This window comes from Canis lupus, chromosome 29, assembly GCF_048164855.1.
Source record: "Canis lupus baileyi chromosome 29, mCanLup2.hap1, whole genome shotgun sequence".
Lineage (NCBI taxonomy): Eukaryota > Metazoa > Chordata > Mammalia > Carnivora > Canidae > Canis > Canis lupus.
The window spans coordinates 8,512,042-8,534,331 of record NC_132866.1 but is presented as its reverse complement, the minus strand read 5'-3'; the positions used below and the strand labels follow the sequence as shown (position 1 = coordinate 8,534,331).

General features: G+C 41.5%; 1 protein-coding gene across 1 annotated transcript; it reads left to right on the top strand.

The window, feature by feature from the left end:
* The first annotated feature begins 1,095 nt into the window (after positions 1-1,095).
* Positions 1,096-12,787, top strand: BUB3 (BUB3 mitotic checkpoint protein). The gene is given in 9 exon segments (XM_072804994.1): positions 1,096-1,237; positions 1,668-1,841; positions 1,843-1,863; positions 2,669-2,738; positions 4,689-4,840; positions 7,514-7,672; positions 9,353-9,530; positions 10,002-10,218; positions 12,440-12,787. Coding segments are annotated over 8 exon segments (981 nt in total). The 5' UTR covers positions 1,096-1,237; the 3' UTR covers positions 12,450-12,787.
* Positions 12,788-22,290: the final 9,503 nt, after the last annotated feature.

The window sequence follows — 22,290 nt, the reverse complement described above, 5'->3', positions numbered from 1 at the left end:
AATAAAATAGGATTTTTTTTCACAAAAGGCATTTAAAAAGAGGTCACAGTATGAGTTAAATTGAAAATTGTCAATGAGCTTTTGATACTCAAGAGTAACTGAGTCCAGCATTCTAGTTATAAATTAAGAATTACTTCTCTTTCATAGAGATCAAGTAAGTTACAAAAGCAACCAGCTTGATTCTCCTATTTCTGGAGGAGTCTAGAGACAGTTAAGGAGAACAAACTGAGCCTGTTAACTCTAGGGAGTTTTTGGGTTGGGGAAGTCAAAGAGGGGAGAAGCTTGTAGTTATCATTTTAATCTTCTGCTTAAAGATACAGAAACTCTTGAGCTTTAACCACTGCAGAGTAATTGTTTTGGAGTCTGTCCACCCTTCTGAACAGCCCCCCCCCCCGCCGCCCCCCCCCCTCTCCCGACCCCCAGAGCAAGGACTGTCTGATTAATGCATCATCCCAGAGGCTCCCACGAGGCCTGGTATTCAGCGGCTGTTCCATAAATGTTTGCAGAAAGATGGAATGGAAGGATAAAGCATAGTATAAATAAGGATGAGTTTCTACGATATGAATAGATCTTAAGACACTGGGAAATGTGAGACCCTGGTTCACAGGTGGAAACTCCAGGAACTGAGAACAAACCAAGGCAAAGTAACACAATTGATTAGAGCAAATATTTCCACTCCATTTATTGGTTAACTTCATGGGTATATGCATATCTGGTGAAAGGGAGAATAATTTAGCTTTTTAAAAGTATTGACTTAAATGAGGTTCCTGAGCCCGAAAGGCTGAGAGCTGCGCCACTGGTCCAACTGGAAAGAGCATCTTTCCCGCCTACTAGTCTGAGGACCCGCCAGGCGTAGGGAAACTACATTTCCCAGCGCGCCGCCCACGGGTGGGTGAGAGCCTGAGCTCAGGCTCGGCGCGCGGTGCACTTTGGGAGTTGTAGTTCCCGCTCGTCCCTCACGTGCGCGGGCGCCGCAGCCGGGCCGGAGGAGAGACCATGTGATCGGAAAAGCCGCGGTTTGCCTTTGAGCCGGAACAAGATGGCTGGCTTGACCGACGCCGGGCCTCCGAGCGGACCAATTGGCTGCCTCGAGTGAGACGTTGGCGTTTGAAATTAGCCAATGGCAGCCGTACGCTGGGGCTTCCTCTCCGCCTCTTTCGCCCAGCCCGCGAGTGCTCGGAGGGAAGCAGGGAGGTTGCGGCGGCGGCGGCCGAGGTGCTTCTGAGCGGAGGCCAAGGTAGCGGGTCGCGGCGGCGGGACGCGGGGGCGGGCTCCGCGGGGGCCTCCCGGGCCCCGAGCCGGCGGCGCCGTGCGCGGGGAGCCCGTTTCGCTTGCGTCGCTCTTTCTTTTAGGAGCGTCCGGGGCGGTAGGCCCGGCCGAGGGGCCGGGGAGCGGGGCTGTGCGGGGGCTGCAGCCGGGGGCGCCGCGGCGCGGGCCGGGCGGGTCGGGGCGCCGCGGGGGCGCGGGGCGGCGGGGGCGGCGGGGGCGGCGGGGTGGGGGCGGGGCACCCCCGACCGCGCAGGCGCAGACGCCGGGCCGCCGCCGTTCTCGGGTGCCCCCCCCGCCCCGCGGGGAGCACCCCCTCGCCGCGAGCCCTCCCCGCGGCCCGGCCTGCAGTCCGCCCGACGCCCCGGAGCCTGGGGGCTGACGGGTCGCTTGTTCCGTAGATGACGGGCTCCAACGAGTTCAAGCTGAACCAGCCGCCCGAGGACGGCATCTCCTCCGTGAAGTTCAGCCCCAACACCTCCCAGTTCCTGCTGGTCTCCTCCTGGGACACGTCGGTGCGCCTCTACGATGTGCCGGCCAACTCCATGCGGCTCAAGTACCAGCACACCGGCGCCCGTGCTCGACTGCGCCTTCTACGTAGGTGTCCCCGGGGCGCACCCGCCCTCTTTGTTCAGGGTCGCCCGTGGCCGCGGCGGCCCTCTGCCCGCATCCGGTAGGAGCTCCTGTCGGTGATCATGGGCAGCTCTTAAGATTTTTCCTGAACGCTGTCTGGAGCCAAATACCGTTGTTGTTGTTGTTGTTTTGTTGTTGTTGTTGTTTTCTCAGGGGAGCCGGGGATGGGGGGTTGGAGGGGGAGGGTTGGGTCATGCAGACGTCGGAAACTCCCCGTCTCTTTCAAAGAGAGGAACCCTACAAACTTTCTGGGTAGATGGCATTCGTATTTGGAATCTGCAGCAAGGCAGTAAAATTGGGTCGTTTATCAAGAGGAAGGTGTTTTTGTTTTTGCATCTAACTAGGAAATAGGAGGGGATCCTGGGTGGCTCAGCGGTGTAGCGCCTGCCCCTGCCCAGGGCGCGATCCTGGGGTCCCGGGATCGAGTCCCGTGTCAGGCTCCCTGCATGGAGCCTGCTTCTCCCTCTGCCTGTGTCTCTGCCCCCCCCCCCCCCCCCCACGCGTCTATCATGAATAAATAAGTAGAAAAATCTTTAGGAAATAGGAAAGTCTATGTGCTGTCAGCCGGTGTGGTGAAAGAGCGGTCCCTTCCTTAATCTGCTGTTTGTAGTTTTGGTGACCACTCATTTGCTTTAGTGTGGGGGTGTGTGTGTGAAGCCAGTGTACATCATCCGGGCATAAAGTGGACAGTTGCTGTAGAAACCAGAATTTTGAAACAACTTTGTAAACGTCTGCAAGTTTGGAATGGCTTGAAACTTTTATTTTGTAGGATCCAACACATGCTTGGAGTGGGGGATTAGACCATCAATTGAAAATGCACGATTTGAACACCGATCAAGGTAAACGTGGCCATGTTTTTACAGTTTGTTGGTCTCCTCAGCTAGCGTCCTCATGTGTTCATGTTTATTTAGGAAGAGTTGGTTCCTGAATTGCCCAGGTTCCCAAGTTGTTTACAAGTAGAAGTGGCTTAAATTTAGGGCTTTTTTTTTTGTTGTTTAACTGGTAACCATTAAGTTAGGGATCACAAAACATTATGGCATGCATTTTTCTCAGTAAATTCAATGCCATTAGGATCTCCATCTAAGTGTTTAACATGAAATTACCAGCAAGTATTTGACCTTTACCTGTCCTCAGGAGTGGACTGGATCCCCTGGTATTTTACTGCTTGTTAGGATTTTCCGGGACATGTTTGAGAAGCTTATGATATTTAGTTCAGATCGAAGAAAAAAAGGTTTTAAAAATCTGATACTATAAAATAGTCATTCCTATTCAGCTATTATATGAATTGTATGTGTGATTATTAGCATAGAATATGCTTCAGTTGCATTTATTAAGTGAATAATGACACATTTTCTTTTAGTTAATTTCTTAGAGGCCCAGCTAAGAAGTGATTTAACTAATTTTTTGTGGTGACTTTGGAGCAGAGCAGAAATGGAATGGACTTCAAATGCACAGAACTCTTGGACATAAAAATTTTCGGGGGAGGATCCCTGGGTGGCTCAGCAGTTTAGCACCTGCCTTTGACCCAGGGCGTGATCCCAGAGTCCCAGGATCAAGTCCCACATCAGCCTCCCTACATAGAGCCTGCTTCTCCCTATGCCTGTGTCTCTGCCTCTGTCTCTCTCATGAGTAAATAAATTTAAAAAAAAATGTTTTTTGTATGTGCATACATTAGGTGGTGGGTGTACTTGAAGCAATTGGCAAGGCATAGAGAGATGACCAGCTGAGGATGAGCTGGACAATGGGAGGGTGGAAAGAAGATGGGCACAATATTTGTTAAAAAAAAACCCACAAAAAAAACTTAAAAGAGTCTATTTCATTAAAGTTACTTTGTTATATAGCTTAGAACTGCAGAATTGCTTGGTTTTGTTAGCTTCTTCTATATAGTAAGTTAGCTTACAGTTTCAGCCCTGTTTGTTGGAAACTTAGGAGAAGAAACCACTGAAATATAAAGATTTTTGGTATGGAGACCATAATTAAGGGAATTAAGCTGTTTATTCTCAAGAGGTCATTGTGAACTTCAGGAAGTACTTTTTTTTGTTTGTTAAATGATACATTTTTTAAATAGGCAATTTTCCTGTTTGAGGATGAGGACCACATGTTCTTTGTCATATCCTTAGCATGTGGCATAGATATTGGCTCATACTAGACATTTAGTAGATGTTAGTTGAATGAATGAATGAGATACCGTGAAGAGTTGAAGTTGAAAGAAATTGTCTGTTGGAAATTTGACCCACTGTGAAAACCAAGTAGACTAATCATGAGACTCCCACCTTCCTTATCCCCAGCTTTGAGATAATAACCCTGTAAATAAGTTATAAACATTGGCTTTAATGCAATAAGTTTTATCCAGATTCAGAAGACCAGAGTTCTCTACTCATTCGTTCATTTAGTGGGTATTTGAGTACCTACCTGTATCAGAACCTGCAGTAGAACTATAGAGTTCAACAAGGTTTCTGATTTTAAGGAATCTAGACTCAAGTGAGGAAAAAAAACTGATATACTGCCAATTTAATGTAATGTGAAATTCAAGTCAGCCTTTTGTATGTACCATTGTCAGCGAATCAAACTATGCATTGTAAGGTGAACAGAGAGGAATGGATGACTATTTGTAGCCATGGGAGAAATTTTCTGTATGCAGACATTTTCATCAAGTTGGTGCAAGCAGATTCATTACAGTTTAAAGAATGTTTTTTTCTATTGTTCACTTGAGGAATCTTTCTTTAGTGGAGGTGGTAGTAAAGCTGGGTTGATTTTTTTTTTTTTTTTTTCTTTTTTCCTGCCTGTAGAAAATCTTGTTGGAACCCACGATGCCCCTATCAGATGTGTTGAATACTGTCCAGAAGTGAATGTGATGGTGACAGGGAGTTGGGATCAGACAGTTAAATTGTGGGATCCCAGAACCCTTGTAATGCAGGGACCTTTCTCTCAGCCTGAAAAGGTAGGCTCTTTACATTCATAATAGGAATTAGCATCTTTGGTGTGATTTGACTTGATACATGTTTGATGAATATGGTGTTGAATTTGAAGGTTAATTAAGAGTTGATAAGGGGTGCGCCTGGCTGGCTCAATCAATAGAGCACATGACTCTTGATCTTGGGATTGAGTAGAAGCCCCACATTGGGGTAGAGATTACTTAAAAAAAAAAAAAAAAAGTTTTTTTTTTTTTGTTTTTTTTGTTGTTTTTTTGTTTTTTTTTTTGAAGCATAGGGATCGGATTTTGGTATTTGGGTCAGCATTTTTTTCTATTTGTCGTCATCTTTGTACTGGATAGTACTCCCTCCCTTAAATAAACCCACTGCTCTGTATTGTTAATGCCTTAAATCCCAGGACTGAGAAGCAACTCCATGTCTTTTCAGAGAAGTCATTTAGCAAAGACTGTTGGATTGCCTTAAATTGGGTTTGACATGCCCAAACCAGGAAGTGGGACAGAGCATCACTCATTTTCACTTACGACCTGAAGTTTCATTTGCGTGGACTTTTAAGAGGGTGGAATGGTTATTACTCGAGGTTAGTGAGAAAGATGTCCGGTACTCTCTGGGTTTTGCTATTTATTTATTTATGTATTTATTTATTTTTAATGTTGACAGATTCATTTGAAGGCTCTCCTGAAAGAAGCTTTTTAAAAGCGAAACTTTGTGTATTATTTTAACCTTTTGATCCTGTACACGAAAGTATAATTGAGCATTCTTGCTGTATCCTCATCAGACCTTATCAGGTGGTAGTTAATTTTAAAGATTGATTGGTTTTAGCACTTTAAAGGTATCCTTCACTTGAGTCTATTTCCTTAGTGTAAATATACTATTCAGTTCCTGTTAGCCATCATTATATACTGTAGTGCATCCAAAGAGCCATTATTTCTGTCACATCACAGTCGAATCTACTCCTGGCAAGACCTTTGTTCAGAATAAATAATTGCATTGTTTCTAGTTTTGATTTATGGTTGCATGTAACATGTTAAGAGCTGTGATAAATTGCTGACAGAATATGGTATAATGGACAGCCACACTGAATCAAGCTGCTTATTGGTTCAGCAAGGTTCATTATGTCACTTTTTTTATTACTTTTCTTTGATAAATGTATATACCTAGTCAGTAGCATGACAGTGGTTTCACATGATTTACGATCAGTGGGGATAGAAAGCCCTATTAGAAGCTTGTGTGTCACCTGTATAGTAAAGATTTAAGATAAAATTCCCAATCTGATTGTACTGTTATAAATCGATCTCTTTCTGGATTCTGTATTTTTTAAGTTTGGCGTTTTACATGTCTCAGGTTATTTCCATTTTTCTACAAACATTGTGTTTTCTGAATAAACTGTGGTAGGTCTTACATTTCTCTTATTTAAATAATGCTTATATTGAGTCTACTGTTTTGAATCTTTCAAATTTTTTCCTTAGTCAAATTAGTTGTTGAATTTTAAGGCCCGGTTGTAGAGATCCTTGGTTATTGTATCATTAAATGTAACATGGTATTTTGGGGTCGTGGTATATATTTAAGTTAGGGATGACTGACCTTGTGGTTTAGTTACTGAATGTTATAAAGAGAGGTCTTACTAGGCCATAGGCTCTCTTCATTTTTTAGTAGTGATTCTTCAGGTTTTAAAATATTAATAAATCAGATTAAATTAGAGTTGCTTCTTGGTTGAAAGTAATAACCAGAATACAATTCTTTGTCTGAAGTCTAGATTAAAAAAAATTATTTAACATGATCAGGAAAGTAATTTTGGTGCCATTTTCATGAGTTTGCTATCTGTTTGGTTCCCAAAGGACATATTTGAAAACAAACCACTTGAAATACTTGTAGGGAATTCTGATGTATTATAAAGGAATTTTTTGCAGAAAAATTTTCTGTATTGTAAAAAGGGCATTATGTGGGGGAAAATAAATGCTTTTAAGGGAGAAAATGCATTTCAAATTTTCACTAAGGATGAACGTTGTCTTGAGTGTTTAGTAGGATGTCAGGGCATAAGAATATGTTTTGTCACATGCCAGACCACTATCCTTGTGTTTTAATTTTGAGTTCACATGCCACCCAAAGCAACTAAACAGCTAATTAATGATGACTCCTTCATTCTTCTTAGAAAGGCCTATTTATTCAGTGTGACAGCTGAGAAAAATAAAGATTTTTAGAGTTCAACATGAAATCTTTTTTTTAAAAGGTGGTCATAAAAAAATAACTTGGAAATGATTATTGTGTGAAAAGCTAGAAGCCTATTGAGAGGTATTTTGAATGTGTTTTATGACTTTATTGTCTATTTTTTGAGTGTTTTTCTGCACATTTATATTGCTACTAAATGAAGCAGGAAGGCTGGAAAAATCGCTTAATAGTTGAATTTGTTTTAGTAACCAAGAGAATCGTCTTCAAAAATGTTTTTTGCAGAATTAGAATGTACAGTATATGATGCTTGGCTAAGTATTAAGAATATTTTGGGTTGATTATTTTGTGCACATTACTTAGTTTGTGTAACTGTAGTATTTAAAATTTAATACCTGTGTTTGAGAACCTGATCAGCTAACTTTTTAATGGTTTTATGATTATTGGACTTGTCGGGGGACAAAATGTTCTGTTTAGGCAAATGGGTAGAATTTAGTAAGTTTGGTCTTTCTTGAAAGGTATATACCCTCTCAGTGTCTGGAGACCGGCTGATTGTGGGCACTGCAGGCCGCAGAGTCTTGGTGTGGGACTTACGGAACATGGGCTATGTGCAGCAGCGCCGCGAGTCCAGCCTGAAGTACCAGACTCGCTGCATACGAGCATTCCCAAACAAGCAGGTACTGGCCTACTCCCTACCCGCCTTTTTCGAATTTGAAAGTGAAAGGATCTCATTGATCACTGCCTTTTAAAGCTTTGCTTTTTAAATTTTTGAGTAGTGGTTTAGAATTTGCTGTCAGATACATTTTCGAAAGCCTTGTGTTCTAGTGTGTTGCCCCAGTTTGAGAGAAGACCTTGATGTTCAGAGAGGTTAAGTAATCTAGTAGTGGTTTGAATACAGGTCTTCTGATTCCTTGGTTCAGGATGCTTGACAGGTACAGGGTTATCAGAGAGTTTTGCGTATATCTTAATTTACCAAACCAGTAAATTCAAATTTAAATCTGGAAATTTAGGATTATGGAATTTGCTGTTCTCTTTTTTTTTTTTTTTGACTATTTGTAACTCTGATACTAATAGAGTTCTTTAGCTGGTCTGACAGTAGAATTTGTGTTTTTTTTTGTTTTTGTTTTTTTTTTTAAGAATGCCAATAAGATTAGAGAAGGCGATACTCCTTATGTAATGGCTACTTCTTGAAACAGGAGTGGGTTCCCTTCCCTTTATCCGGTTTAGCCTTGCTAAACAAGGCTGCTCTGTTTATTAGCAAGCCCCTTCTCCCCTCAAATCCTTAAAGTTTGAAGGAGAGTTGGTGGTGGGGTCAGCTGCCAGAAGAATTTTACAAGAGGAAAAGTCATTAAAAACGGCAGATATCTTTGGAATCTTACACTGTCCTTTAGTGGTTGAGGAGTTGGATACAATTATGTCAGTTATTCTCTTGACCCTTTATCTCAAAAGGTTAGCACCTCAAATGGTGATCACAGTTCTTTTTCTCAGGAAATTGTAAGTTTCCACTGAAGGTAAGGAATTGCAGTGACTTTTAAAGATTTAACTGTGTGATTAAGATATCCTTGCATTTATAAATATTATTATATTATTTTTGTGTCTTATGTCTAAAACTTTGTTAGAACATGTTTCTGGTTGGTAATGGAAGTTTAAGATTCCACTGATTTTTTGTTTTCTCCCTACGTAGTTTTTCAGGAATAATGCTTTTTCATACCTTTAGAATACAAAATAAATAAGATACAGGGTTTATATTTATCTTTTCTCTTAGTTTTTTTTTTCACATGTTGTCATTTCAGGGAAAGGTGAGAAAAGGTTTGAAATGTAAGCCACTTTGAACATTGTTGAAAATCTGTGGTGTTTGTGTGTGAACTCAACTTGCTGTAGTTAAATGCAAAAGGGATAATGGCTGAGGTGGAAGGGTGGTGTTCTGGTTGGTGTGGGTCACTGATAGGCCCTGAAGGACACACAGCTCTTAGAGTTGCTGGAGGTGAAGAGGCACAGAGCACAGCGGATTACACCCAGCTGATGGAACAAATTTGAGAACCCTCTGGACAAGACAACAAGTAAATGATACTGAAGCACTTGAAAGTTCTTGTCTAGATTTGACAAAATTACTAGGTGTGGTAGTAATTTTTTTATGGAATGGGTAATAAACTTTTGGTTTGGTCATAGCTATGTTAGTATAGCTTAAAACCTATACCTGGTTAAAACCTGGCTGTATTTACCTTTCATTTCTGAAATAATCCTCTTTCATGCAGGGAATTTCATTTCATACCTTTCATTTCAAATTTGGGAATTAGTGCCTTGTGTTTGGAAGCTGGAGTCCAAATTTTTGTCCTTGTCTGGTTCCCTCTTGGCAGGGCTATGTATTAAGCTCCATCGAGGGCCGAGTGGCAGTTGAGTACTTGGACCCAAGCCCTGAGGTACAGAAGAAGAAGTATGCCTTCAAGTGTCACAGACTAAAGGAGAACAATATCGAGCAGATTTACCCTGTCAATGCCATTTCCTTTCACAACATCCACAATACGTTTGCCACAGGTACGGTATGGCTGTGCACCTACATCACGTCATTGAGATGATAATTTTACTTTGTTTTATTTTAATTAATTAATTAATTGTAGAAAGAGAACAGGGGTTGAGGGGCTGAGGGAGGTGGGGGAAAGAGACTCTTAAGCAGAGTCCGCACTGTGCGCGGAGCCCAGTATGGGGCTTGATCTTACAACCGCAAGGTCATGATCTCAGCTGAAATCAATAGTCTGATGCCCAACCGACTGAGCTACCCAGGCGCCCCAACAATTTTACTTTAATTGGACATGAAACATTTACGCTTAGGCAGAGTTCTGAAAAAACTGTGCTTGTTTTTTCAGATATTCAGGGAGTAAAAATTGTGTGCGAGCCTCTGTGAGGAAAATGTAATTTCTACAACCTTAAAAATTAACCGTTAAGATAATGGTTTTTTTCTCTATCTGCTTTTAAGAACCATTTTACCTCTTTTGAAATGACTTGCAGGTGGCTCTGATGGATTCGTAAACATTTGGGATCCATTTAACAAAAAGCGACTGTGCCAGTTCCATCGGTACCCCACCAGCATTGCGTCCCTTGCCTTCAGTAATGACGGGACCACGCTTGCAATAGCATCGTCGTATATGTATGAAATGGATGACACGGAACATCCTGAAGATGGTATCTTCATTCGCCAAGTGACAGACGCAGAAACAAAACCCAAGTGAGTATGCTTCACCTGTATTTGAGCCTTTTCTTGCATTCAACCCAGGATTTATTAATTTTTCTAAATTCATGAATAGCATTGTTGATGCCTGCTCGATATTACAGCTGACTGTAGGGTTGGAGTTGATTTTATCTTGTTCTCCCAAGCTTTCAATATCCGTAGGTTGATAGACGTCTGATGGATAAAATTGTGCCTAGTTGTTTGGTAGAGAAGAATGTCAAACTCTCATTCTTCTTGAATAGGCACTATTATTTGAATCTCTGGAGTTATTACTAGCTCATTGCTTCAAAATTAAGTTGAGGAATTCAAGAATAATTTATTTTAGCAAATTCTATTTAAGATATTTAAGAATTTGAACTGCCAAAAATCTTTCCTCTCCACAGAAGTTGTTTCTTTAATATTTACACAAAGTGAATGACCTTCAGGTCTTATGGGAAACCCAGAGTAATATGGCCTTGCCTAGAATAGCAAATTTCCATAGTTTTGAAATTTTCATAGCTGTCTTTGGCTCTTGGTTGTAACTGTTGACAGAGAGGAATGATTTACATTTTTTTGGTACTAACAGGGCAAGGCTTTTTACTTAATTACCTGAACCAGGCCTAAGGGAAAACCGATCCTTAGGCTCTTGTTAAACTGTAAAATGCCTATTCCCTATGGGTCTTTGTCCCTGTACTCTGTCCCTCACTACCCAGGCCTCAATAAATATGGAATAACTGAATGTTTTTAGGATTCTTCTACTTTTCTGAGTTAAAATGGGTTAGCACCCTTGTAAAATTGGTTGAGTCCCTGAAAGGGGGCAGAGTATTAAATATTCAGTATCATGCATACTTTTACAGGTTTGACTTTAGAAAAGACTTAGTATGTGAAGCCTGTTGGATAAAGGGCTGTGTTTGCATTTAATCTCTCACTTTTGTGTTTCTTGTCCTGGCCGGCCATTTTGATCTCATGCTGTTCTTTTTTCTTTTGAACTTGTAGGTCACCATGTACTTGACAAGATTTCATTTACTTAAGTGCCATGTTGATGATAATAAAACAATTCGTACTCCCCAATGGTGGATTTATTACTATTAACAAAGAAACCAGGGAAATATATTAATTTTAATATTATAAGAACCTGAAAATAATGGAAAAGAGGTTTCTATTGGTGTTTTTTTTTTTTTTTTTTTAAATAAACACTCTTAAGTGCATGAGACGTTTGATGGTTTGTTACATTAAAGGTATTCTGGGCAAACAAAATTGGAGGGCAGTGATTCCACTTTTGAGAATCAGTTTTGACCTTGATAATTTTTGTTTCCACTGTGGAAATACATGTTTGTAAATAAATATAGGTAATAAAAATCCCTTTGCATTCTTTCTGGACCTTAAATGGTGGAGGAAAAGGCTCTTGAGCCATTTGTTTCTTTTGCTGGTTGTAGTTGCTAATTCGAAAGCTGCTTCAGACTGCCTCATGAGGAGGTTAATCTACAATTAAACAGTATTTCCTCTTGGCCGTCCATTATTTTCCGAAGCAGATGGTTCATCGTTTCCTGGGCTGTTCAACAAAGCAAGGTTAAGGTTAGACTCCTGGGAATCAGCTAGTTTTCAATCTTATTAGGGTGCAGAAGGAAAACTAATAAGAAAACCTCCTAACTTCATTTTGTGACTGTAAACAATTATTTATTAGCAAACAATTGATCCCAGAAGGGCAAATTGTTTGAGTCAGTAATGAGCTGAGAAAAGACAGAGCATATCTGTGTATTTGGAAAAATAATTGTAACGTAATTGCAGTACATTTAGACAGGCATCTATTTGGACCTGTTTCTATCTCTAAATGAATTTTTGGAAACATTAATGAGGTTTACATATTTCTCTGACATTTATATAGTTCTCATGTCCATTTCAGTTGCCCAGCCGCTGGTGATTAAGGTTAAAAAGAAAAAAATTATAGTGAGAATGAGATTCACTTTAATGTAATGCCCTGAAGCAGAACACGAACTTAGCTTGGCCTATTCTAGGTAGTTCCAAATAGTATTTCTGTTGTCAAACTTTGGTGTTTTATTTACATTATTTGCAAATGTATGTTTTTGAATGGGACTTGGACCTTTACTGAAATTTATCCATGATGTGTTTTTTTAAAAATTCTTTTGATACAGAAAAAGGTCTTTTTTTTGTAAGTGTGTCAGTGAAAACTTAGTGTAAGTCTGAACCCATCTTTTGAAATGTATTTTCTTCATTGCAGGTCCACCTAATCATCTCGTGAAAGTGGTTTCTCTATGGCAAGCTTTGTTTTGCTTCCTACAAATACATACTTATCCCCTAAGGGATGCGTTAATAGTCATTGTGGACACCTTATTTAGTATGTGGATTTTTGTATGTTCTGTCTTACAAAAAACTTGTCTGTGTGCCCTTTCATGCTGACTTTGTGTAGGATGAGGAGTCTTTGTGTCCTTGTGTGGTGGTGTGAGGAATTGTTTTTACCCCCAGAAAGCCCAGTTGTGTTTATGAGTAGCTTGAACTCTTTTTGTAAAATAATCTAAACCTGTTATTTCCATGCTGTCTAATAAATCAGAGATTCAGAACCCTTAAATGTTGCATGTTTTTAAATGTTGGTAATTAATGTAATTTACTTTATAAAAAGGCCTTCTGTAAAGCAAAACTCGCTTCATCAAGGGCCTGGTGGGGATGACATTTTACCTTTAATTATGTCTATTCTGGTGTACGTTGGGGGTTCAGTCCTGGCTAAAGTGATCTGTTGGAGTCCTGCCATTTCCCTTGTGCCCTCTTGCTGGATCAGCAGGGCTCTTGAGCCAACTGTGTAGCTTCACAGAATGGGCACGGAAGTGTGGCAGCTGACGGGCACCCTTTGGCATGACTCCCCTAGTGCTGGTGTGGCAGGGCTTGTGTGGCTCACATGTCCCTGTGCTGGCACAGTCCCTGTACACACACGCACAGAGCCAAATGACAGACCCGTCTGTACTTATCCATCAAATGCTAAATCAAAGTGAAGCCCTTGGGATAGTAAATAATGTAATAGTCAGGGACTAACTGATGGCATTGGTTCTTTAGTGCGATTATGTGCTTTTTAGAGTCATAACCACTTGGTTGAGGACAAAGCATAAATTTAAAACCATTGTTTAACTGAAAGTGAATTAATACAGTATTGTGAAAGGTGACCAAAATTAAAGCAGTGTGGGGGACCTGTTTTGAGTTCGTGATGTGGGAGTGCCATTGTACTTCCATCTGGGGTCCTCTCGTCTCTAGAAACCAGATGTGTCTCAACCTGAATGTGTCCCCTTGCCTCCCTTGTGGACCTATTAATCTGCTGTCCTTCACAATTTGTCTGTTGAGGATTAGAGCCACCTTTCCCCCAAATGACCCAAGTATAATACCTTAATGTTTTCCTCGATTTCCTTTCTCCTAATTCACTTTACTGTTTCTAAGTGTTTATTTTTTGTTGTTGATTTTTAAAAAGATTTTATTTATTTATTTATTCATGAGAGACACAGAGGCAGAGACATAGAGAGAGAGAGAAGCAGGTTCTCTGCGGGGGACCCAACGTGGGACTCTGTCCCGGGACTCTGGGGTCACGACCTGAGCCGAAGGCAGGGGCTCACGAGCCACACAGGCATCCCTTAAGTGTCTCTTCTGATGACTCTTCTTTCTGCTGCCACTGCTCCTTACCCATCTGGGGAGTGCAGCAGCCTCCAGGCTTGGCCCTCAGTTCTGGGTCTTCTGGAACAGTGACTTTCACCTTTTAGCCATGATCCAAGTAGGAAATACATTTGAACTACAGTCCAGAACACAGAGGTCAATCTAGTATGTATAACAGAGACAAATTTTATAAAGTAAGACTTGCTCTTTGTACATGACATGCGTCTGTTATTTTTTTTTTTTTTAAGAAATCTTGATTATGGCCCCCTGAACTGAATTTATAACAAATGCCTTGACACTGCTAATTTGAGAAAGCTGTTCTGTACACAAGACCTTAAAAACACTTGCTCTTTTTCTTATGCTGTGCTTGGGATTGTCCAGTGCTCCCCATTGCTCATAGAAGTTCCTGAATCACTTTATGAAAGGTATGTGCCCAAGCCACTGCTGACTGTCAAGGTGCTCTCGGAAGAACGAGGGTGGGGCTGACTGCTGGGGATTCTGACAAGTAGATGGGAAAGTGGGAGCAGCAGTACTTGGTTCTGAGTTCTTCTGTGTCCAGACTTAAGGGTACATCGGCAGTTTTTGAGGGAAAATCCAGGCCCTATTGGACAGACGGAAGGATGGAGCCAGACTCAAGCCCTTTATTGTTTTGCTTTTGTTATCTGTCAGAGAGGTGTGTCCTAAGTTGTTTCGCTATGCATGAATCTTCAGTGAAAAAGGATGATGTGGTCAAATAAGACAATTTCTTTCCCTGTGGAAGAGGCTCAGTGTACAATATCCTGTTAAGAGCTTGGAGAACTCCAGCAGTAGAGACATGCCTGTTGAGTTTGTTAAACCTAGCTTTCCCAAATGGCCTTGCCCCAGAGCCTCTAGTATGTGCCCCATTTCCTTGTTCCTGCACCCTCTGCACACCCCCCCCCCCCGCCCAATCCCCAACACTGTACTTAAAGAGTCTATATTCTGAGTGCTAAGCTGTATGCTTTATTGTTGCTCAGATACGCAGGCTGACTACCACATTTCACAGTCTGCTTAGACTTTTCCCTTTTCTGAATTGCTCTTTCAGTTTTAGTTTGAATCCTTCTGCAATGTCCTGTTCAAGATCCCCCTTGCCATGAAGCCTTCCATCCTTACTCCAGCTCACAAGGGTATATGCTTCTTCAGAACTTGCTTGAAGCACCTCCTGTTTATATACCTTTAGCATATACTGCCTGGCATTTCAACAATTTTGTATGTATACACCTTACTCTCCTATTACATTCCATAAAAGCAGGGACCACATCTTTGCTCTGGCACATGAGCACTGGGCACTTTGGTATTGCTGAATGAGTGATAGAGGTGATCTCTTTTTCTAAAGCAATTTCCAGGGCAGCCATGGTGGCGCAGCGGTTTAGCGCTGCCTGCAGCCCAGGGTGTGATCCTGGAGACCCAGGATCGAGTCCCACATCAGGCTCTTTGCATGGAGCCTGCTTCTCCCTCTGCCTGTGTCTCTGCCTGTGTCTCTCTCTGTGTGTCTCTCATGAATAAATAAATAAAATCTTTAAAAAAACAAAACCAAACAAAAGCAATTTCCAATATAATTTTGTTTCTTTTAAGATTGATTCATTTTAGAGAGAGAATGCAAACAGCGGGAGGGGCAGAGAGAGAATATTTAGCAGACTTCCTGCCAGAGCAGAATGCTCATGACCCTGAGATCATGACCTGAACCCAAATCGAGTCAAACACTGAACCAACTGTGCCACCCAGGTGCCCCATCAATATAATTTTGGAATAGTGTCCAGTGCACTGGACATGTGACCTTTAGCTTTGTTAATTTAATAAGCATTTAATAACTATTATAGAATTAATATATTCATTGTAGAAATGTTTAGATAACAGCATGCAAAAAATGAATTGCACTATCACATGATCCTGCAACAGGAGATAACATTTTGGTTATCCAAAATCCATCCTTCCAAATTTTCTGTGAACAAGTGTTCTTGTTGGCCTCATCAAATGAAAATGTGTGGGTGAACATATTTGGAGATTTTATCTGAGGTGATGTAATGAATGGTACAAGGCATATGTCTTCATGATATTTACTTTGAGAAGAGGTATCCTAGGTGTACTTTGAAGTAACAGGTGGCTGGTCATCCCCTGAGCGTCTGAAGCATGTATCCAAGAGATCTTAAGTGGTGGCTAGAGGAGCCTGGCCCTGGAGAATTCATGACACGGATTTCATATTTACATCCCCAAGTGTCCTATTGGGCAGGTGCTCCAAAATTTGTAAGTGAGCTGCTTCTCAGAGGTCCTCATTCTTCTGGCTCTTCTGGAGTGAGAGCCTGCAGGTGCCTACTTATAGCTGAGATGCTCCTGAGCAATATTGGGGGGCTTTCATATATGTAATTTTATAAAATTTGGGTCATATAGAAGAACCGTGCTTTATACACTCAATGTGTTAGGAAAATTCACAATTTGTTTATTGCCTTATTTTAAATTGCCACCTAATGAGGTTTTGAACAAATATTTAAAGCTTGTTTATATGCCAGGCACTGTGCTAGGTGCTGAGGCTCCAGTGGTAAGTAGGATGAAGTCCCTGCTCTCCCTGCAATTCCAGTCTGGGGCAGGGATCGTGGCTAGTAGTGACGAGAGTGTAGTCATAACTGACAAATGCTATGATGCCATAGTGTGACTAAGTTTTGCTTTTAAGCACTTGACTGACCTTTGGTCCTCACATCTACTGTCCCGTTGGTGAAGGAGGCGGTTTAGTTTAGCGATTGCTCTTAAATCTAAGATCACATCACTGGTCAATAATGCAGATACTGCGACAACCTGGGCACTGGGAAAAGCAGTGGGAACAGAAAGCCTCTGATCAAGAACCTTCTGATTAGTACTTTAAAGAGGTAAGAGTGTAGCATGATACTGCAGAATCTTAGAGCTTGTCACCCGTATGGCCTGTTATTCCTCCAGAATTGATGTCTGCTGGTTTATTGTGTCAGATGGCCTAAAGAGACAGCCTGAGTCTTGAGTCCAGCCTTTGAACCTGACTCAGAATCCTAATTTTTCTGCTTGGTTCATTGCGTCACCGGCCAAGTTAATTTCTGAGCCAACTTCAGCATCTGTAAAGTTGAGAGAGAGAGAAAAAAAAAAAAAGACACCTAATTCATGGAGTTACAAATGAGTATCTAGCATGTTTATGGGAGTGTGCCTGGCAGAGTCAATAAATAGCAAATCCTTGCAATCCTTGGATAAAAAATATTCAGTCTGTTGCTCTCACTAGTCAGTTGACTTTTAGTTTAGCTCTTTTTTTCTTTTAAAAATTTTATTTATTAGAGTGCATGAGGGAGAGCACAAGCGGTGGGGAGCAGCAGGGGGAGAGGGAGCAGCAGACTCCCTCAGAGTCTGACCCTGGGCTCCATCCCAGGACCCAGGGATCATGACCTGAGCCAAAGGCAGACACTTCACCCACTGAGCCCCCAGGCGCCCGGACTTTTTCTTTTTATAGATTAATGTAGTTCTCACATATCTATAGGATTCATAGTCCTTAGGTTTGCCAGTGTATCTCTTTTTAAAAATACTGATCCGCTTTTCCAAGCATTCAAAAAGTCACAACAAGCCCACCATCCAGATGTTACAAATATTGCCATCTTTACTTAATTGCTTATTTTTAAAAGAAAGCTTTGCCTGTACCTGAGGCCTCATCTATACCGCTCTCCACCCCGTTTTTCATTCTCCTTAAGCGTTGTACCTATTTGTGCTTTTTTATGCTCCTGTGGTATCCACATACACATTTTTAGAAGTTGCAGCTATGGTATACTATATCTGTCCTGGAACGAGCCCAACCCTACTCTGCAACAAGTGTGGTTACTAAAAGATAGAAGGAAAGGGACAAAGAGGATCATTTGTAGGGAAACAGCGAAGCAGCCAGGTCATACAGTGGAGTGACAGAGTGGAGTGCCCCCTTTCTCCTGTGAGATCAGCCACCATCTTTAGCTTGGGAAAGAACATATTTGAACTATTACAGTTACAGCAGTTTCCTTAAAAAAAGACGGTACCTGGTTGACTCCATCGCTTTGGAACTAGCACAAAGAAATTTGCTGCCAAGCCTGGTTGCCCACAAATATCCATTGGAACACTGGGTACACGGCCACCTTTCCCTTGGTTGGGGGTGTGTGGCAACAATGCTTTCATCTTTTTTTTAACTTTTTTTATTTTTTAAGTAGGCTCCACACTCACTGTGGAGCCCAATGTGGGGCTTGAACCCCCGACTCGGAGATTAAGACCTAAGCTGAGATCAAGAGTTGGATGCCTAACCAATTGAGCCACCCATGTGCCCCAACATTGCTTTCTTTTTTTAAAAAATAAATTTATTTTTTATTGGTGTTCAATTTGCCAACATACAGAATAACACCCAGTGCTCATCCTGTCAAGTGCCCCCCTCAGTGCCCGTCACCCATTCACCCCCACCCCCCCGCCCTCTTCCCCTCCCACCACCCCTAGTTCGTTTCCCAGAGTTAGGAGTCTTTATGTTCTGTCTCCCTTTCTGATATTTCCTACCCATTTCTTCTCCCTTCCCTTCTATTCCCTTTCACTATTATTTATATTCCCCAAATGAATGAGAACATATAACCCAACATTGCTTTCATTTTTGAAGGATACCCACCGAACTTGTGGGGTTGTGGGCATTGGCTTCTTGGTTGGGAAGTATTTTGTATTCTGAGGGAGGTAATCTGAAGGTAAAAACAAGACAGGTTACTACAGAGAGCTGTCATTGAGCAAATACAACACAAGTTGGCTGGCCCAATTAATATAAAACTCATGATTCAGCAACCAACTTTCAGAACTTATTTTAAACGAAAAGCAGTTGGTTTTATTTTGTCATTTTGCTCCTTGAATCCACCACTGGTGGTTTGACTTTCTGAATCACCTGACTTGAATAGAGGAATGGCAAAAGAAATGATCTGCCTTCCTTAGCTGTAATGTAGCAGGCTGTCACACTGAAGTAATTGAAGGCTCATTTCCAGGGGTTTATTTCATTAGCTAATTTCCCAAGAAGTAGTCTTTCACCTCTGACCATCCTAGCCAACATACGTGAAGAACCGTACAAATTATACCTACTGGTCTCTGAAGCACCGAAGTTTGCTTTTCCAATGTTGTAATGAAGTACCTTTCATCCCCTTTATAGGACTGTGTTATAGGCTATTGCAGTAATTTAAAACCTATGTACCTAGACTCCTGACCTTGTTATAACATCACTTTATAATTCTCAAAATACTTGGCTCTTGAAGATTTTCTTAGTACCAGCCATGTATTCTTAAAGAGGCCAGACAATTTGTCTTCGGTGTTTTATTAGCCATATCTCCTCAGCCGGTAAGACCTAACATTCTTATTGAATCGCCTGACAAAAATCACTCAATTCTTTCATCATTTCACAGCTTAACATGGCAGCCAGTTATTAGCATTCTCCATTTACAGAAGTACCCTTGGTTGGAATAATGGCAGTGTACACCTTCAAGCTTTGGATGTGGAAGCAGCTCTGGTCTTGGGTTCACTGTTAGTTCATCAGGATCGCTGATGATACTGTGCGGAACCAGCTTTCCTTAACGTAACCAACATAACGGTAGTCCCAGACGTGGAGGACGAGTAGGTTAACAGCCCTTGGCATGTCGTCCTTTGCTGCTGTTGTGCATCAGGTGAACATGGACTTCAGTGACTAGCAAGATGTTCGGAACGGGTACTGTTCGTTGAGAGCTTGGTCCTTCCTTGATGGCTTGGCTTTCTGCTTGATGTTAAATGTACTTGTAAAGGTTGGACTTAAACTTTGCTTCATAATAATATGTACTCTTTCAAAACATCTTGTGCTTATGCTGCCCATCGTTATCCAAGGCTTTAAGGATTTAAAAAAAATATATTCATGAGAGACACAGAGAGAGGCAGAGACACAGGTAGAGGGAGAAGCAGGCTCCCTATGGGGAGCCTGATGCAGGACTCAATCCCAGGACCCTGGGTTCATGCCCTGACCCAAACCAAAGGCAGACACTCAACCACTAGCCACCCAGGCACGCCTATCCAGGACTTTATTTTTGACTCCATTCTGAAGCTATTAAAGAAAAAGAATTCTCATGTATTTGGACTTCACAGATTTTGTAATAAATTGACTTAGGAGACAAAGCAAATGAAATCAGAGGAAATATATTTAACTCCTGAAAGGTGAATTCTTCATGGCAATTTAACACATTGTTAGTAATATTTGATCTGTACATTGAACAGGGCTCTCCCTGGAGACCCTTGAGTAGCCATCTCCATTCCTGAGCTGGGCACATTTAATGCTTCTAAAGAAACACTCTTTGAATCAGTTTGATTCACCTGAGACCTCTAAGCTAGTGATTGGCCACAAGCCTGTGGAAACCTGCGGAGACTAGCTTCTTGGGACTAATTGGGAAGCAGTAGACTAACCCAAAATTTAAATTGGCCTATCAAAGCAAAATCTTAATTTGGCCACCAGTGAAAATCTTAGAAAAGGTAAAAACCAAGAGAGAAGATTATTTCAATTTCCTCTTTGGACAGTGTTTAGACCTCTCTCAGCAAATTTCTTGATTGATTTCATCTTTTTATGGTTTTTCCTTGACCAGAGCTTCTTAGTGGAGTGGATGAGAAGAAAAAATAAAATTAGGGAAAGTTATTTTTAATTCTGGTTGCATCAAGCATATCTAACTGTGGATTTGGAATTAGAGACAAAAATGCCTGTAAAAGGTTCTCCTTTTTTGGCAACTCAGGAGAAAAACCTGGAAAGAGATGGAAGTGGACATGTTGGAAGGGATGACAGCTGTGCCTGAGGCTCTGCCTATAATATTTGTGGGTGAAATTGTCGTTACTTTTGGCAGAAGGGGATTCATCTTTGGGTTTCTTACTCCTTCAGGAATACAAAGGCCAGGAATTAGAAACTGAAGACATCAGTTTAAAACAAGCCTCCTTTGACCTATGTCAGAACTCGCTGAGTGAGGAGTATCCCAAATCCTTGAACCTTTGGAGAACAGAGATCTGAAAAGCTTCTGAAGGCCTGATCTCTTACTGAATGTTGACGGCCTCATAGAAAACATGGAGTTGTAGCCATTCTTCTAATGAAATCATCCATCACTGTTAAGTACTTGATGGAAAAAATACCAGGGGTCTTTGACAATAGCCTCCTCATCCTGAGAGATCAGAAGCCTATGCCAGGCTGCGTGTTACAATGGCACATCGTTCAAGGTCTCTTGACCACTGCCTAGAGCTAATCCTACATATCTGTAATTTAGGGGATACAGTCCTTCATTCCTGCCCTGTTCCTCTCCCTTCTCTTTTTCCCTTCTTTCCTTCAGTCAATGCAGTCAATGGGCAGATAATAAAAAGCAGTTGTGTAAAAGTTGACTTAGGAAAATAAGGCCATTGGTGGATTTTTGAAATAGATGCTCAAGACTCCATTGTGCCCTTTGGTCCAGGAGATGGTGGGTGGCAATGGATAAATCAGCCCGTTGCATGGCCATGAGACCAAGTGTTGGATCTGACCTGGCACGTGTTATGCCACAAAATCATTGGATTATTTGAGGGCGCAGTGAAATAGCAGGTTTTACTTTCAGTACATCAAAACACAAAACACAAATATTGTAGAAGGATTTGGCCAGACAGTAGCTTAGGATATACTCTCATCCCTGCTTTCAGCATGGTTCGTGTTGAGCAGAACATGTCCCTGGGCCACTTAGCTGGGTGCCCTGGGGTGTAGGGGGACCCTAGGCTCCAGCTTTTTCCAAAAGACTCTGAGGCTCCTCTCCATGCTGACATAGCCTGACCTGCTGTCCCTTTGCCTTTGAAAGGCAGGGGTTCTCAGCTTCTATGGGTATGGGCTTGTAATGTTTCTTAAGTATTTGAGTAGATGAAGGTTAAGAGAAACTGAAGTGCTTTTACCCCTACCTGCTCAGAGTCCTTAAATGATTTTATCATCTCCTAAACAACACTGGATCATTTTTTTTTCTGTGTGAGTGTTTTCTCTCAAATCAATGAAAGTGATATTATTAACCCATTTGACAGACAAGGAAACTAAAGCTACAAGAGATTAAGCAACATCCTCCAGGTCATACTGCTAGTATCTTTAGGACCAGGATTCATACCTGGCCTCATCCCAGAGCCTGAGCACTTAACCTGCTCTACCATTTTGTTTCTCTGTATCTGTATAGTTGATGATGATGTGTATTCCTGTCATCCATCCATCCATCCATTATATAAATATTTATTGACCCATACTTAATTCCAGACTCTGTGAGATAGTGAGTTCATTCAGGACAAAGACTATGTCTTGATTTTCGTTTTTTTCTACAATGCCTGGGCTAGAGTAGGTAGTCAATAAATAGATGTATACTACATGAATGACTGTCTGGAAGGGTGGACACAGTTGATGATACAGGAGTTTGCTTGATCCATGTAAGAGTT